The sequence below is a fragment of the Budorcas taxicolor genome, chromosome 5 (assembly GCF_023091745.1).
Source record: "Budorcas taxicolor isolate Tak-1 chromosome 5, Takin1.1, whole genome shotgun sequence".
In the NCBI taxonomy this organism is placed as follows: Eukaryota; Metazoa; Chordata; class Mammalia; order Artiodactyla; family Bovidae; genus Budorcas; species Budorcas taxicolor.
The window spans coordinates 143,561,093-143,580,653 of record NC_068914.1 but is presented as its reverse complement, the minus strand read 5'-3'; the positions used below and the strand labels follow the sequence as shown (position 1 = coordinate 143,580,653).

The 19,561-nt window shown below is 41.2% G+C and overlaps 1 protein-coding gene and 1 pseudogene across 1 annotated transcript; one reads left to right on the top strand and one right to left on the bottom strand.

The window, feature by feature from the left end:
- Positions 1-229: 229 nt before the first annotated feature.
- Positions 230-13,789, bottom strand: LOC128047557 (C-type lectin domain family 2 member H-like). The gene is made up of 6 exons (XM_052639793.1): positions 13,775-13,789; positions 13,133-13,260; positions 5,718-5,846; positions 2,532-2,707; positions 1,833-1,939; positions 230-362 (listed from the first exon to the last, which is right to left on the bottom strand). The coding sequence occupies exons 2-6, from the start codon at positions 13,182-13,184 to the stop codon at positions 230-232; spliced, it is 597 nt and encodes a 198-aa protein (XP_052495753.1). The 5' UTR covers positions 13,185-13,260; positions 13,775-13,789.
- LOC128048237 (casein kinase II subunit alpha'-like) lies at positions 13,742-16,274 on the top strand (annotated as a pseudogene).
- The last annotated feature ends 3,287 nt before the right edge of the window (positions 16,275-19,561 follow it).

Sequence of the window (19,561 nt, the reverse complement as noted above, 5' to 3'; positions counted from 1 at the left end):
TCAACTCATATTATTTAACACCTACTTAATTTAGAATCTCACTTCCAAATCCCTATCTCATTCAAGTATAGCTTGCTTCTATGCGGTAACAAACACTATAAATAAATATCGATATTTTTGGCAGAGCAAGCAACAGAGCAGCTGTTTACAATGTATATATAAACATTTATAAAATGTTTATATAAAAACAATTTTTAATGCATCTCTTAGGGATGGTGTGTGAAATTCCCTAAAAAGGCCTTGAAGAATTTAAGGGCATGATTTGTTTGCTGCAAATCCATTTTCTATCTGTATAACTTCTGGCACTGCTAACTCCAAGGTCATTCAGGTAGCCACGTTCCCCATCGCCTGTGATGACGAACCTAAAACCAAACATGAAAATGTTAAAAAAGCATAGTCTGGACATCTACATTTTTTCTTCCTCTATAATCTTCAGCACCCCCACTCCAGGTATTTTTAATGCGGACAAGAGAAAAATGAAAATCTGTTGTTCATAAGGCTTCTGAGTAAGTATACACCATTTCTGTATTCAGTTCCTTTTGTATTCTCAAAGTCCCTGCTGGAATATTGGAAGATTATCATCATCCATCCCAAAGTCAATTATGTTGTTGACTAGGTATTTAACTAGGGCTCGCTGATATAGCCAAGTGAACTGCTGCCATGGGTGGTAATAAAAGAAATTGTCACATACTGAAATATCAGTAAGTCATTCTGGCTTATACGTGTCTTAAGTTGACTTTTACGCTATAAAATACTCTCTCTGTGCCATAATAAGCATCCACTGTACATCTGCTTTAATTATTAAACAAAAGGGCACACTGACCAGAAGTGAAGAATGTCCAAATTAAAAATAAAGTTGAAATGTCCCTCTTCTTGAGACACCAACTCTGGTCCTGCTTCGATGATAAGACTCCCTTCCCAGGTGCCAATGCCATATTGACCCACCGTGTGCTTGCTGGTCTATTCTTTTTTATTTTTTTATTAAAGCAAAACCTTGAAGGAATGTAACTCTGACTTGTTTAATGTTCTCTTTTCTGACAAGATATAAAACAGGGCCAGAAACCCTGTTTCTCTGAAGCAGTTTCTCAGAGTAAATCTGCAAAGTAGGCTTCTGGGCTAGTCCTCAACTCGGCTCAAATGAAACTCTTTTCTATTCTTATTTTTGATCGTTCACTGATTATTTTAATTAGCTTTCAGGGAACATGATTTTCAGTGTTCTCCTGACCTGTTTCATACATGTGTGAAAATAAGCATATGTGCTTACTAGAAAATTCTTAAATGGGCTTAGCTTTGATTGAGGGAAGTGATTGCCCCTTATATTCTATATGCTCCAAAATGGTTACATTTAAAACATTCCCACTGAAGTGTTCACAACCGAAGATGTGTTACTAAGTTCCTTCCAGGGATAAATTATCACGGGAGGGATTCCCACTGGTTCTCTGATGACCTTCCCTTTAGGAATGGACAGGGCAGCGAGCAGAGTGGACTGAGGATCTGTGGATACCAATTCTTCAGTGGCTTTCCAAGACGGTAGGACCCTAGAGTACCTCAGCTGTTCTCTCTACATTCTAAATATGGATTTAAGTTTAAGTCAGTGGGTGAAAGCGGATGAATATGTCCAATGTCATCATCATGCTGAAGATTTCAATTAAAAACATGATACGTAAAGTTTTCTCAAAGGCACAGATAATAAACAGAAGAGCATACAAAGGATTTCTATTTTATACCTCATAGTGCAGCAAACTTTCCATGATATTAAATTTACATTCCCCAAAATACAATTCACACCCAAACTACATATAAATAGAATAGAAGACAGTCTAAAAACTTACGAGGCATTATATTTAGAGTTGTCTGTCCACTTCCAAGCATGATGTGATGATTCTCTGCTAAGGCCAATCCAATGGTCAGAAGGGCCTTTGTATCTTTTCAGAAAGTTCTATTATAAAACACCAAAAGCAAAAACACATGTCTCCTTCATTTTACCCTTGAGTCCTCTTCCCCCCAGCCTTCTCTCTCTGGATGACAGCCTGGTAAGGTTGAGAAGCTTAGACATTGAAGGGAGAAGACTAGTCCCCAGTTCTCAGCTTAAGTTACTCAAATGTCTTTGATCATAAATTACGTTAAAGTGATCACACATCTCAATTTGACCGGGAAAGTCCCAGGTTATGCCTATGGTTCCAACATAATATTGTCACTTCCAATATACTACGGTCACTTTCACTCCCCAAAATGTCCCAACTTGGATGATAAATTACATGATTACCATACTTCTTTTTACAATGGGAACAATATATCTAATTTGAAGATTAACTATGAGGATTACATGAGAGAATGTGTCCAAATTGTCTCACATGGGTTCCAGGCAGAGAACATAACCAAGAAATGCCAGGCACTAATATGCACTCCAAGCCCCCAAGTCTGCCTGGAATGGGAGCCTTCCTCTTCTTTCAGCTGTCACCCTGTGCGGCCTATAGCCTTCTCAGGGGCTAAGTATTTAACAAAGAACATGATCCAAAAATATTCCTTACCAGCTCCTCCTCCATTTCAAACTGAGCAAGAACAGCTTCCATTTTAGTACAGGATGTCTGACTGAATGTCCAATTCTTTGATTCTTCAGAAAAATAAAAACACTTACTCCCAAATCCAATCCATCCTTCTGGGCAGGTGACATACAGAACTTTTAAGTCTGGCTTTCTGCTTCTCGCTAAAAGTTGGACAGACACAGTGAAGCATAACAAATTAATTTTCCCATTCATGTTATCTATTTTTCCACTTAACATCCTGAGTTATACATATATACAGACCTAGTTATACATATATACATGTGTGTACATGTATATGTAGGTACAGTATAACTAAATTCCAAAATGAGAGCTTTGAAGAAAAGCATGCCAAAGAACAGCTAGAATCTTGTATTTTTATGGCCTTGGCTAATAGCGTTTTGTTTTCCTCAAAATCTGAACATGGGCTACTTTCTATAGGCAGACAGATTCTTAGAAATGTCTGCCCAGTCCAAACTCCACTGTTTTCCCAAAGAATAGTTTTTCTTTATATGTATGTTGGCCCCATTTTTTATATACAGATTTGTGGAACCAGCTCTCTGTTCTCACTAAAAGTTGGACAGACACAGTGAAGCATAACAAAGAAATTTTCTCATCCCTTTTACCTATTACTCCACTTACCATCTTGAGGTTGATCTTTATATATATATATCACATATGTATGTATGTACATATATACACGCATGTATTCATATATGTAAATACAGCAAAACTAAATTCCAAAATGAGGAGTTTGAAGAAAAACATGGCCAAATATAAACTAGACTCTTGTACTTTTATGGCTGTACAAACAGCATTTTGTTTTTCTTAAAATCTGACCAAGACCTACTTTTCATAGGCAGACAGATTGTTAGAAACATCTTCCATGCCCAATGCGTTGGTTTATCAGAATGCACAGTTTTACTTTATATGTATTTTGGCACCATTCTACATAATTTCATATTATTTTGCTTCCAGAGTCATATTCTCAGGTGCTTGTTTATGTACTAAACACCTTCTATGGATGCCACCCAACTCTGGGTTATATAAAGAATTGCTGAGCTGTAATGAACATTACTTTGCCAACAAAGGTCCATCTAGTCAAGGCTATGATTTTTCCAGTGGTCATGTATGGATGTGAGAGTTGGACTGTGAAGAAAGCTGAGTGCCAAAGAATTGATGCTTTCGAACTGTGGTGTTGGAGAAGACTCTTGAGAGTCCCTTGGACTGCAAGGAGATCCAACCAGTCCATTCTAAACGAGATAATTCTTGGGTGTTCTTTGGAAGGAATGATGCTAAAGCTGAAACGCCAGTACTTTGGCCACCTCATGAGAAGAGCTGACTCATTGGAAAAGACTCTGATGCTGGGAAGGATTGGGGGCAGGAAGAGAAAGGGACAACAGAGGATGAGATGGCTGGATGGCATCACCGACTCAATGGACGGGAGTTTGAGTGAACTCTGAGAGTTGGTGATGGACAGGGAGGCCTGCTGTGCTGCGATTCATGGAGTCACAAGAGTTGGACACAACTGAGCGACTGAACTGAACTGAATGAACTTCCAACTAATATTTCTAATGCCTTGTGAAATGCTACCAGCTTTAACCATTCATAAAACACCAACTGCTACTTAGTGTGTGGAAAAGTGATTGTACTTTGCTGCTTGCCAAAACAGCAGACTTCTCCAAGATCTATATTCTTTTTTTGGTTCTTGGAAAATGTAATATCGAGATCTGTGGTCACTTGCTGAGTGCAAGCTAGTGGCAGTTGTTTTTCCTAAATGATTTTATTAGATTGAGAATTTGTCTTGGAAAGAATGTTCTCTGAAAACTAACATATGTATGTGTGTGTATATATATATATATATATATATATATATATATTTATCTGGTGTCTTTTTCCCCCGAGGTCAGTCTTGAAGTACACACTGTACATTTGATTGTTGCCTCCCAGAGTCATCCCTAACAGTCTTATCTCAGGCACAAAAGCCATCAATCCACTGAACTTCAAGCAGAGAATCTGTGCATCTCACTTCTCAGGGGTCCATGGACACAAATGGTTTTAAGGAAATCAATTTCTGTAGCATTTAATTCCTGTAGTACGCTTTCCTAGCATCATACGGATTTCCCTTTCCCCACATCTTCCTTAATATCAGTCCTTCTTACTCTTGATGAAAGAAACGCAAACTCCTTACCTTTCCTAGATTTTACTATGCTACATCTCTTAGGGGTATAAAATCTTCCAGTAGACAAAACGTGGCATAGTTCAATTATTGATTTTAGTACCAAAAATACAATGTAGTATTTCCAGTGTTTCTGGAAATGCTATTTTATATGTATTTCTGTTAAATATGTATAAAAATATTTGGGCCCTTGTTAGATGCTCTGAACCAGCAAGATATCAGAGTATAGGCTATGGGAAGAATAAATGTTTTTCCTTCATAACCTCACTTTTTCCTCCCTTATCCAATCTGATAGGAAATACTGTTGGTTCAACTTTCAAGATAGATTCTGACACCAGGTCCCACCTCCACTGTTATCACCAGAGCAAAGCCACAGTCCCCTCTGGTGTGGATTTCTATAAGGTTACCCTAGTAGGTGTTTCCGAAGTCTAACTTTTCTTCCAACAGTCAAAATGGTTTTATTCTAATGAAATTTATATCATGGCATTCCTCTCCTACAATTTCCCTTTTCCTATACCCCCCACAGCGCTCAGATTAAAAGCTGAAGTCTTTACCTGACTCATTAGGCTGTGACCTCCCTGACCCCCAGCCTGTTACTTTTCCTCATTCTCACCTTGCTTCAGCTGTAGAAGCCTCCATGCTGTTCCCCAAACCTACCAGGAGATTCTTCCTTTCATTCTACTTGTTCCTGCCACCTGGAGTGCTTTCCCCACATAGCCACATGGCTCCTCCATCTCCTTCAAGTTTGCTGAAAAGTCATCTCAAGGAGGCTGGCCCTGGACACTTATATTAATCTCAATCTGTTATCCTATATTATAATATCTGCATCTTTCTGTTATTAAAGGAATAGGAGTTCCCTGGGAATTTTTTGTGTTTTGTTCACTGGTATACCTCAAACATTTCACACACCCTGGCACATATGGAGCTCAATAAATATTTATTGACAATGTGAATGTGCAAAGAACATGGTACGGTTTGGAGAACAGGTAACTAACCTGCCACAAGAGTGGAAAGTGTCACCACATTTAGAGCCACAAGTATAAAGATAATCAGGATGCAGGAGCAAAGCTTGGCAGGTGTAACAGGAGATATAATTGCTAGGCATTTCTTTTGGAGATCTTTACCTATAAATAAAAAAGTCATAATCTCAATCTCATGGAAGCATTACAAGAAAAACTTCAATTTATCACAGAATAAACATGTAAAGTCAGCTCTACCTCACCTCCACTATTGCCAAACTCTCTCACAAAAGGTCCATGTCCAGGAGAGATGACCACAGCCCAAAAGTGACCCAGAGATAAGAGAAACAGTATGTTTCCCCTGGAGAGTCTTCCAGTTATTGTAAGAAGAGCTAATAAGGGAGTAAGAGACAGACAGACTAGAACTCAGAATGAAAACAAAACATACAAACAATCCAGATTTACCTCCACAAATAACAAATTTGCTTAGAAGTTCTAAGAGGAGCATTAGAAAACTAATCAATGTAATTCATCACATTAACAGAATAAGAGAATAGAAAGGATATGACCATCGATATAGACATAAAAGGAGAAGGAAATGGCAATCCACTCCAGTATTCTTGCTTAAAGAATCCCATGGACAGAGGAGCCTCTGGGCTGCTGTCCATAAGGTCACCCACAGTCGGACATGACTGAAGTGACTTAGCATGCATGCATGCATGCATGCATAGACATAAAATGTAGAAAACCTAAGAGTCATCCCAAATAACAAAGTCCAACAAATTATGAACTGAACTTTCACTTTTCATAGAAATAGTACAGCTAGCATGATACTTGATGGTGAAAAAGTGAATGCCTTCCTCTAAAGGTCAGGAACAAGGCAAGGATGCCTGTTCTCACCAATCCAATTTAACATTTTACTAGAGGTTCTATCAGTGCCAATAAGGAAAGAAAAGTAAATAAAAGACATATAGAGATTCGGAAGAAGTGAAAGTGCTTCTAGACGTGGTAGCCACTCACCTCCCACTAGAAATACTTGAAAATTATCTGCACATGAAAATCCCTTCCCAAGAGTCAAGGATTCCAGGCACAGCCACTCCCTGCCTCATCCCAGCTCCTTGCACTCCAGCAATTCTGGCAGATAATGGAGTCTCAGACAGCTTCCACCCTGGGCTTCCTGTGGGCTCCTAGGAGCCCTGTTTCCCACTGCACCTGCCAATTCCAGCAGCTCCAGGTGGGGCTCCTGTGACGCTTGGCTCCTGGTGAACTCCTGAGGACCAGGCCCCCCAAACCCTTCCCTCAGGACTCAGCAGTTCAGCAGAGAGAGAGAGACCCTCTCCCTGTGGGAAAAGGAGAGTAAAGCGGTGCTTGACTTCCCTACAGATTTCAGGTCTACCTGCTCTAGCATCACATCAGTCTGACTCCTGCAGCCCTGGGTGACACCCTGCAGACTCACTAACCGAGGCCACCCTCTCCCCAGTGCCTGCCAGCTCCAGTGAGCCAAGAGACTCCTGTGACATTAGGCTCCTGGCAGGCTCCTGGTAACCCAGGCCACCTTTCACCCTCGGGACTGTGGACTCCCGAGGCCACTGGCAGCTCCTATCACTCCTGCTGGCTCCCAAGAATCAAGAAACCAACATAACCAGTCATTGTTGTTTAGTTTCTAAACTTTGTCTGAAGTTTTGTGACCCCATAGACTATAGCCTGCCAGGCTCCTCTGTCTATAGAATTTGGCTCCTATGTCCATGGGATTTCCCAAGCAAGAATTCTGGAATGGTTTGCCATTTCCTTCTCCAAGGCACCTTCCCAATCCAGGGATCAAACCTATGTCTCCTGCTTGGCAGGGGGATTCTTTATACCACTGAGCTACCTGGAAAGCTCCAACCAGTCACTAGGGAAACATAAAATACAGTGAGCTGCCACAAGATGTGTATCAGAGTAGCAAATAAAATAACAAAACTAAATGATGGTGAAGAAATGACAGAAAAGGAATTCTGATAAACTGTTGAAAATGGAACAGTCAGCCACTTTGGAAACCAGTCTGGCAGTGAGGTGTGGCAAACATAAGCTCACCACATGCCCTAGCAATGCCATCCCTAGGCATCTATGCAAGAGGAATGGAAATTTCCATTTACACAAAAACCCATACTTGAACATTTATAATAATTTTATTTATTGTCACCAAAAACTAGCCACAATTCAAATATCCTTCAGCTGGGAAAAAGGTAAATAAATACCACTTTGTACTAAGAAAAAAGAAAAGCTTGACCCCATGCTGACAATTGCTCATTTATTATTTTGCTTTGACTCAGTAAATTTTACTGAGACTTTCTCCTCCCCAAAGACTCCGAAAACTCCGGATTGTCTGAAAATGTAAAAAGGCATTAAAGAAAGCAGTGATATACTTCCCAACTCAAGTGTGATCATGACCTCGTGTCCCTAGAACACGTGAGAAGTGTGACTTTGGAAACGCCACCTGCTCTTCCACCTTGCTCTCCCTTCCCAACAGTGTTCTGTTACCCTTCTCACCTACTTAAAAGTGAGAACATTTTTCAGAGAGTGTTTCCTATTGTGAAAGTCCTTGTGAATAATGTCTCTCCTTATTAAGTCTACACTATTGATATACAGTACAATATAAATGAATTTGAAATGCATTATGCTGGTGAAAAAAGCCTGACTCTGTAGGCATTCTTATAAAGCAAGAGTATCAAAATAGAAAACAAACCATTGGCTGCCAAATGATGAGGAGAGAGGAAAGAAATATATACAGAGAGTATGTGTGTGTGTGTTGGGGGTTGTGGGGGGTGGGTACTCTTAGTGTGTTGTGGCCACATGATTATATGTATTTGTCAAAACTCATAGAAATGTGCACCAAAAGGTGAATTTTACTGGATGTTAATTATAATTTTTAAAAGTTCCTGCTAACTTTCTTTTAACTGCTACATTTCACTCATTGCAACTATATCTCCCAGAATGTTCAGGAGCGTCAGTTTAAATGCTAGGCAGGGGGGAAAAATATAGGAATGACTTCTTTAAATGCTATACAATGGCATTTGGATTTTGGCTACATATAAAACTTTCCATCTTCATTCTTTCTGGTTCTGCATTAAAGCAAAATTGTCTTAGAAATTCCATATGTTATGACTTCTGAGAAATGGAAGATTTCCAGCCATAACAGTAAACAAAGGATGCCACAGTAATCAGCAATCACAGCCATCACAGAATGGTGAGCTGGTGAGCCCTGAGGGAACTCAGGAAGGGGAGAAATCCCTCCTTCTAGTAGCCCTCAGACTGCAGCCACTCCTTATGCTGAGCCCTGAAGAAACTCAGGACATGAAAACACAGGATAATGGCCCCAGATAGTTGAGGTGCATTCCAAAGGAATGATTTCAGTGAGACCAGACTCTTGCATCTTCCCATACATAGAAAAGTGCTAAATTCCTTAACCTGGGATATCGGGTTTTCTTTAATTTACAAAAAAATCTTTTGATATTCAAAGGCTACATGCTGTTTGTTGCAAAGTTTCTATACTACCTGGCTCCCCTCTTGCCTCCTTGGAGCAGTTCTCTCAGGGTTATTTGAGATGTTGTCTCCCTGGCTTGAGTTCTAAAGTTCCCACTGAATACAACATAACTCTTATAACCAGGAAGGGTTAATTTTGACTCCATACAGGATCTGTTTCTGTGACTTTAACTCTCTTTTCACGGCTTTTGTTATTACAGGCATACATAATGGCCTGCCTCAGGGAGCCCTGTCTGCCACACTTCTGCCTGCCTCTTGGGCTAGGGTGCCTTTGTTCGGCTCACAGGGAGAGAGCCTGACTCCTCTCACCTGTGAAAGGCTATGACATTCCTGTTCTTTGTGTGGGAAATGGCACCCCTCCTCTGCTGATTACCAGCCTGACAGAAATTCATATTTGGCAGCCAGAACTGCAGAGAGCTGTTTCATCTTTGTTTATTGACATCACAGCAAATATTTCATGTCACACCACCCATGATTGACATAAAGAAGTGAAACTAACACATCCCTCTGCGTGAGGCTTGCTATTCTAAGAGATACTGACAAAAAACAATTATTTTCTTTGTACTTTGATTCCTCACCTCCCCCTACCTGATCCATAAAATAACCTGGCATCCAGACCCCGATGTGATGGTTATTTCAAGATGTTAGTCAGCCATCTTCTTGGTCAGCCAGCTCTCTGAATAAAGACATATTCCTTGACTTAACACCTTGTCTCTCAGATTCATTAGCCTATTGTCAGGGGTGAGCAGAGCGAACTTGGGTAATACTCTCAACTTTTAGGTTGTGAACACTTTTTTAAGTTACACTTCCACAATTTTTTTTCATTGTTAGAAGAGTAAGATGTGAATCTCCCCTTACCTCTCTCCAATGAATCTCCTATTTGCCCCTTACTAATATTCTCAAAGGGGCTTCCCTGGTAGCTCAGCTGGTAAAGAATTTGCCTGCAATGTAGGAGACCTGGGTTTGATCCTTGAGTTGGGAAGATTCCCTGGAGGAGGTCATGGTATTTTTGCCTAGAGAATCCCCATGGACAGAGGAGCCTGGTGGGCTACAGTCCATGGGGTCACAAAGAGGCAGACATGACTGAGTGACTAAGTACAGTATTCTAAAAGTCCTCCCTTTTTCTTCTTTATTTCTCTGTATCTTTCTCCTAACACCCTCCCTTATTTCATGTTTCATTTCTCTTTCTTGCTTACTTACTTCTGTTCTGTTTTTTCGTATGGAAATAAAATTTTCCAACCCCAAAATGTCTCTTCAGCATGTAGATTATTTCAACCTGGAAATCAGCAAGGCACCCAAAATCCAGGAAGAATCTTTGATCTTCTCCCTATCTGTCTAAAAAAATTTACATCGAGGGGCTGTTTAAAAGAGAGCTATCACCAGAAATATCTACAAGAATATGGGCCTGAGTGTGGTGGGGGAGACTGGGCAGGACCTAGAGATCAGAGTCTGTCATGGCCCTAAAGATCTTTGTCTCTGCACAGCCCTGCAAACATTCATTCACCAAAGTTTTGCTTTTCCATTTCCATTTCCTTCTCTCTGAAGTCCCAAACCACTATAGAATCCTAGGGACGGCAGAGCCTGGTGGGCTGCCATCTATGGGGTCGCACAGAGTCGGACATGACTGAAGTGACTTAGCAGCAGCAGCATGAGCAGACTATATAGCATACATACTACATATGTATGACTGCACACACATATATACATATATGTATGTGTCACACACATAATACATGTACATGTATGTGTGTATATGAATGTATGTCTTTGTGTATACATGTATGTATATGAATGCGTGTATATATACATATGCACATATATACATGTATCTGTATCTATGTATATGCATATATGTGCATGTATATATACATATATGTACGTAGCATACTATGTATACTATATATACTATTTAGTATGCATATATAGTATATATACATATACCTATAGTATGTATACATAGTATGTATACATATATATACATACATATGTATATAAACATACCTATATATCTATATATGTACCATATATAGTATATAGTATATATAGAGAAGTATAATATATAAACTATTGTATAAATTATAGTATAGAATATAGTATATTTTACAGTATATAAACTATTATAGTATATATATTAGTATATATACTATATATATGTGTATATATACAATGTACTTCTGTTATTATATCTCTCTTTTATTTTCATTCTCTGGTCCTTTGATCATAGTGGACCTTAAATGGCTAATGCTTTTTCCAGTAGTCTTGTATGGATGTGAGAGCTGGACTATAAGAAGAGCTGAGCGCAGAAGTTTCCTTTTGGAATTAAGGGTAAATGTGATTTTCAGTAATATCATTAAGTGTTTCAGCTGAAATCTACTGAGGCTCATTTATGTGTCCAAATAGTTTTCTTTGTCTTTCCCTCTGTCTCTTTCCCTCTTTATGTCTCTTTCTCTCTCTCACACGTTCTTGTTGCTTTTGAACTGTGGTGTTGGAGAAGACTCTTGAGAATCACTTGTACTGCAAGGAGATCCAACCAGTCCATCCTAAAGGAGATCAGTCCTGGGTGTTCACTGGAAGGACTGATGCTGAAGCTGAAACTCCAATACTTTGGCCACCTGATGAGAAGAGCTGACTCATTTGAAAAGACCCTGACAGTGGGAAAGATTGAGGGTAGGAGGAGAAGGGGACAACAGAGGATGAGATGGCTGGGTGGCATCACCAACTCAATGGACATGAGTTTGGGTAAACTCGGGGAGTTGGTGACGGACAGGGAGGCCTGGTGAGGTGCGGTTCATGGGGTCTCAAAGAGTCAGACACAACTGAGTGACTGAACTGAACTGATATATAGAAATAACACTATATATAAATACAGAAGTATACCAGACCTCGTGAGAAAGAGAAAGAGACATAAAGAGGGAAAGAGACAGAGGGAAAGACAAAGAGAATTATTTGTTCACATAAATGAGCCTCAGTAGATTTTAGCTGAAACACATAATGATATTACTGAAAATCACATTTACCCTTAATTCCAAAAGGAAACGTTGCAGGGCACTTTTGTGCCCAATGGAATAAAAACAGTTTTGCATTTACTTAAAATTTAAAAAAAAAGAAAGAAACTGTGATTTTTACTCCTATTCCTCCAGAAAATGTGATACCATCATTCAAGGCCCAAGTCAAAAGTACTTCAGAAGCAGCAGCCATCACCAACTCCCTAGGTTTCATTAAATGCATTGTAGCACAGATCACATCAAATGATAGTAACTCCATTTGTCTGTCCCTGAGACAATGAAGTCCTGAAAGCAGGGTCTAAATAAAATGTCTCTGTTGCAAATAACAAATAACAGGTTCTAAATATCTCACTACTACATTCAATCAGACTACAGAATACGTGTCATGGTTAATTTTTTAAACATATAAATGAATCTATTCTTATTCAAATTCTTCTCCTATTTAGTTGGTTACATAAGATTGAGCAAGTACCCTGTGCTACACAGTAGGTATGGGAAACTTTTATTAGGATATGTATTACAAAATTGTTGGTATCTGTTTGCCATCACCTCTGGAATATAATCATCTGTTATTTAATATTATAATGTGACTTGCCAGAGTGAAAATCACCCGCAACCTGGGGAAAATATGAGAACTAATAAAATAAATCCAGAGAACATTTTTCTCTTAAAATTCTGTAACCTAAATCTGTGCAGAAATATTTAAGTAACATGCCAGTAACAAAACACCTGATGTGACAATTACACACCTGTCCTCTCATCCACCTCTAGACCCTCAAAACATATCTCCTTCTATGGAGGTTAACTGTGAAGTACTGATAGTCCTAAAGTGCAATTTCTATCCTGTCAGTGGCTGGTGGTATAAGAGTTCCCCCTCCCTCAACCCTCATTTTGTTTTGTCAAAGTTTATCAATTTTCACTTACCAGATCTCCCCTCTTCCACACTTTCTTCGGAGGTAGAGTTTCCCCACAACATTTCCAACGTCTCTGTCAGTTATGTTTCTACTTAAGGGTATCTGACACTGTTTTTCACCGGGTTGCCAAAACAGGAACTGAGAAGTAAAGCAGGAAACTCTCATTCAATGAGTAAGTCCCAACAAGATAAGTGAAATTGACAAGACCTTTAAATTTATTGTTGACCAGACCTTAAATTTAAAATGCAAAGTGCTTTTAACTTAGAAAGATCTACTCCACAGACTTTTGTCCCCCATCACAATGGAGTAACAGGGACCAGATTTACTTTCCTGTCTGAATCAACTTAAAAAAAAAAAAAAACTAGAAATAAAAAAAATGTTAGAAAAAAAAAAAGTTAGAAAAAATCCTTTTCAATCACCGGGCACCTTTCAATGAAGAACAGTGAGCCTTACACTTGCCCCAGCTTATAGCTCATAGACAACTTTGTAGGGGTGGTTTTTTGCTGTTCAGATGCTAAGTTGTCAGACGTTTTCCAACCCCATAATAGCAGCGCACCAGACTTCCCTGTCCTTCACTATCTCCTGGAATTAGCTCAAACTCAAGTCCATTGAATTGGTGATGCCATCCAACCATTTTACCCTGTGTCCTTACCTTCGCCTGTTGTCCTCAATCCTTCCGAGTATCAGGGTCTTTTCCAAAGCAGAGGGAAACCAACAAAATGCCAAGAGATTCGCTGAGGTGGACAGGAGAAGTGAAGGGGTAAGACTACAGAGTATCAGAAGAGAGAGAGAGATGTACAGGGAGAGAACTGGAGGGAGGTACAGCGTTCCCTTTGGGTATCCAGCAGCTTACTGATCACTTGTATACAAGGATGGAGGGAAAAACAAACCAACAAACAAAAACAAAAACCAAAAAACTCTGTCAACTACAAATTGGTACTCGCCATGGGCATCTGCCAATGGCAACCCACTCCAATATTCTTGCCTGGAAAATCCCATGGACGGAGGAGCCTCGTAGGCTACAGTCTATGGGGTCGCAAAGAGTCGGACAGGACTGAGCAACTTCACTTCTACAAGGATTAAATCGTGTCCCGCGCCTTTCAGGCGCAGCTGCCTCTGCTGGTGCCCATGACCCCAGGGCAGACTCGGAGCTGAGAGCCAAGCCAGGGAGGCTGCTTGAAGCCCGAGGACAGCCTGCCACGCCTGGCTTCAGGCTGCTCCAAAGACTGGGCAGCTAGGCCAGTGACCCTGGGAGCCCCCCGCCCGCCTGACCCCCGCAAACCTAGCCTGGTGTGGCTGCCTGCTCCTGGGACAGCTGCGCTCCTCCTTCTCTGGCAGCGAAGTCGAACTGCCTCTCCCGCTCACTCCGCTGCTGCCTAGGCCTCAGCTTCCGCCAGGCCGCTTCCGCCAGGCCGCTTCCGCCAGCCTGCCTCCGCCCACCGGCCTCCGCCTCCGCCCACCTGGCCAGCCACCCTTGGCACCCCCGACTCATCCCCTCCCTGTCCCCATCTCCGCCTGCCTGGGCTGGCGAATCTAAGTTGAAACAGCCTGAGCAGCAGCGAGTACAGGGGCTATGACGTAGAGGGCCTTCCTGCAGGGGCTAGGAAGTACAGCAGCACTTAGTGTGCCGAGATAATCAAGATGGTTACCAGCTGGTTCCCTTGGACAGCAAGGAGACCTAACCAGTCAATCCTAAACTTAGGAAATTGATCCTGAATAGTCATAGGAAGGACTAATGCTGAAGCTGAAGCTCCAATAATTTGGCCACCAGATGGAAAGAACTGACTCACTCCCTGATAAGACTGAAGGCAGGAGGAGAAGGGAGAGGCAGAGGATGAGATGGTTGGATGGCATCATTGACTGGACGGACAGGAGTGTGAGCAAACTGGCAGATGGTGAAGGGCAGGGAAGCCTGGGGTGCTGCAGTTCATGGGGGTCACAAAGAGTCCGACACGACCAAGCAGCTAATCAACAAAAACCAGCTGGTTGGAAAACTTGGGTCGGGGAAATTATAGTGAAGTGTTTGAGGCTGTTAACATCACCAACAGTGACAGAGTGGTTGTAAAAATTCTCAAGCCAGGGAAGAAAAAAATGATAAAATGAGAAGTCAATCATTCTGGAGGACTCTCCTGGTGGAACAACTATCATTTAGCTGATTAACACAGTGAAGGACTCTGTGTTGGAGAGACCAGCTCTGGTATTTGAATATATCAATAATACAGATTTTAAGATCCATCTCATATCGTGACAGATTTTGATATCTGGTATTATATGTCCTTAATTTAAAAATATCCTTATTTTATAACTACTTAAAGCGCTGAATTACTTGCCACATCAAGGGAATATGCACAGGAATGTGAAACCTCATGGAAGAGCACCACAGAAAACTGTGACTGATATACTGGGGTCTGGAGGGGAACTTTACCATCCTGCCCAGGACTACAATGTCCAAGTGACCTCCAGGTAATTCATGGAACCAGAGCACTTTGTGGACTAGCAGATATATGAGCATAGCTTGGATATGTAGAGTTTGGGCTGTATGTTAGCAAGCATGATCTTTTGAAAGGAGCCCTTCTTTCAGGTGGCGCTAGTGGTAAAGAACCTGCCTGCCAATGTAAGAGATATGAGAGACTCAGGTTTGATCTCTGGGTCAGGAAGGTCCCCTGGAGGAGCTCATGGCAACCTGCACCAGTATTCTTGCCTGGGAGAATCCCATGGACAGAGGAGCCTGGTGGACTACCGTCCATGGGGCTGCAAAGAGTCAGACATGACTGAAGTGACTTAGCATGCATGCACTTCTTTCCTGGACAGGATGACTATGACCAGCTTGTTCACATTGCCAAGGTTCTGGGTACAGAGGAGCTACATGGGAGTCTGAATAAGTATCACATAGACCTAGATCTACACGTCAACAATATTGTGGACAACGTTCATGGAAACGCTGGAAAAATTTTACCCATAGTGAGAACAGATGCTTTATCAGCCCTGAGGCCCTAGATCTTCTGGACAAACTTCTGCGATATGACCAACAACAGAGACTGACTAACAAAGAGGCCATGGAGCACCCACACTTCTACCCTGTAGTGAAGAAGCAGTCCCAGCCTTGTGCAGATAATGCTGTGCTTCCCAGCGGTCTCACAGCAGCCAGATGAAGATTGGCAAATGATGGCCTCTAAAGGAAAGCTTAATTTCCCGGCACATCTCTCTGTACACATGTATTTTAATGCACATCTCTGGATCAAAAACATTTTATTCACAACCATAACTAAAGGTGGAAAGTCAGTTTTCAGAGAGAGAGGGGGGGGAAAAAAGATGTAATATTAGAATTTATTCAGGAAGGGCAAATTGGATGGAGGGGAAAGAAAGTTCTTCCCTCCCACCCTTTACCTCCTTTTATCCCCATGAGAAACAATTTCTCTCTATTAGGGTAATCTACATTTTTGAGATCTGATAGGTATACATGGGGGCTTTCCTGGTAGCTCAGCTGGTAAAGAATCTGCCTGCAATGCAGGAGACCCCAGTTCGATTCCTGGGTTGGAAAGATTCCTGGAGAAGGGATAGTCTACCTACTCCAGTATTCTTGGGCTTCCCTGGCAGCTCAGCTGGTAAAGAATCAACCTGCAATGCAGGAGACCTTGGTTCAATCCCAGGATAGAGAAGACCCTCTGGAGGAGGGCATGGAAACTGACTCCAGTATTCTTGCCTGGAAAATCCCCATGGACCAAGGAGCCTGGCAGGCTACAGTCCATGGGGTCGCAAAGAGTCAGATAACACTGAGTGACTAAGCACAGCACACAGCAGAAAGAAAGAATGTGAAGTATACACAGCAGAGATATACATGAATGTGTTGGCAAAGAAAAGTCTTTCTTGTGTGCAGGGACTGGCATTGTGTGGACTCCTACCTTCAAGACCCTCCTAGAACTTACTCTGTATAATCTATACATCTGGTGCTTTGTCTGTATCCTTTATCACACCCTTTTATAAACTGGTAAGCACAAGTGTTCCCCTGGGCTCTATGAGCCACTCTGGCAAATTAATCAAAATCGAGGAGGGGTCATACTCTCTTTGATTTGTAGTCAAATTGAACAGAGGTTGTTGTAACCTGGGTCTTGTCATTTGCATTGGCATCTTGAAGTAGGGGGTGGGGGGCAGTTTTGTGGAGCTGAGCTCTTAGCCTGTGGGATCTGATGCTATCCCCAGGTTGGTAGTATTAGAAGTGAGCTCAACTATGGGATGCCAGGCTAGTGTCACAGAGAGTCATTTGTTTAGTAGGAATGTCTTGTTCACTTGGTGTCCACCAGTGTCAGAAGTGAAGAGGCGTGTGTGCACAATAACGGAGATTCACAGGAAAGAAAAACCAGTGAGGAAGAACTGTGGATTTTTCCTTTACACAAATCTTAAAAGGAAGACTGAAAAGGATAGAACTGCTTTCAAATAATTTAACATCATTTGGAACAAACTCAAGAATATTTAGAGAAAGGCAAAAATATCCAGCATCTAAAGGTAAAAACTCACAATCTCTGGAGTGCAAAGATTACACAGAAGCAGAGAAGTATGGCCCCTGATGTGGAGAAAGTGAGCCAAAAAAAACACAAAAAACAAAACCAGACCCAGGAATGAAACCGAGCAGGACCCTGTAGGGCTCCTGGGTAGGGAAGTCTTTCTGTCCCCCATTTCTTGTTTGTAGGTTATAGACTCCAGTCCTAAGATCTTCCTTGTGTTCTTATATATATATATATACATATACATATATATATATATATATACATACATATATATATATATATAGTTTTTTACATTTTCCTATGGTATTTCTTTTTTATTATTTATTTTTAATTGGAGGATACTTGTTTTACCATGTTGTGTTGGTTTCTGCCATACAAGAATGGGAATCAGACATAACTATATATATACATATCCACTCTCTCGAGCATCTCTCCTCGCCTCCCCACATTACACCCCTCTAGGTCATTACAGAGCAAGAAGCTAGTCTCCCAGTTTTATATAGCAGATTCCCACTAGCTATCTATTTTACACGTTACTTTCTAAATTTTCCCCTTGAGTTCTAAAGAGCAGATTAGAACAGGTGCTAATCAGGGAAGAAAAGGGACACAGGACAAGGGAGGAGGAGCAGCCAAGAAACAATAGAGCAGGCTTGGGGCAGGATCCTGGTTCTACCCCGAGGCATATATATATATATATATATATATATATATATATATATATATATGTACACACACACACATATACATACATACATACATGACACAATATCTTTAAGTTCTTTATAGAACTAAATCCCCAACAGGTGGAAGATCCCCAACAGAATGAAGATTCTTCATTCCAAATTAAAGGAACCAGAGAAACTCCTCTAGAAGATCACCTCAGGCCAGTTTAACAGAACCAGGCTCACAACACATAACACTTAACCAAGCTCACTTAAGCTGTATGACACCAAGAAGGGAACTTCTTTTAAAACACATTTATTTTGCCAGAGAAACCTTGAGGACATTCAAACCAAGCTTAAAGAGAAGTCTCCCTGAGAACATTGGACATTTGTATTCCTGGAAAAGAGGGGGATTCAGGCCATTTCCAGAGAGATCTCTAGTTTCCAATTAAGATGCCATTCCTGGGGGGCAGGGTATATTGAGAAAAAACGGGGGGCAATATTCTGAACCAGCTCACTAGGAACACTGGCCACCCTCTCCCAGCTTTCCAAAGCCCTTAATCCCCAGACCACACGGCCTGTCCTAAGGAATCTCCCAGTCACCTGCTAATGTTCTGCAAACTCCCATGAAGAGGGCAGCTTAGGGGCACAGTTACCTGGGGAGAAATCAGGTTATATTTTTCCAAATCTCCTCTCCAGGCCAGATACTCATACCTGCATATATAGTGTGCTATCAATGAAATTTAGGAGGTTATTTATTGCAGTAGCTGTGTTACATACCTAGTTAGTTACTAGGTAACGAGTTCAGATACTAGTTACTAGTTCAGATACTCACATTGAAAACAAAGCCCTGGGAGGTCATGTTGCCAAAACTTGGCCTCTGTTCACTGATGCCAAGTACAAACATGGAGACCGTGTTGGGTGAAGTGCAAAAGAATAGCCGTTAATTTCTTCTCCAGGCAAAGGGGGCCAGAGCAGGCTAATGCCCTCAACACTGTGGTCACGAGGAGTTTTGCAGTGTTCAAGGAGCAGGGCGAGGACAATTCTCAGATTGGTTGGCATCAAGATGAAATTTCAGGTATCTTCAGTCTTCTGGTCTCACCCAGTCTAGGATCAATGTTCTGATGGTCAGCAGTTTTCATCTGGAGAGGATCCACTTTCTGTAAAAACAGCTTAGGAATGTGTGTCAGGCCTTTGTCTATATCTTTCAGGGAGCTTGGAGTTCAGTGATTCAGCCATATGGCAGAATTATAATCTAAACTACTACCGATT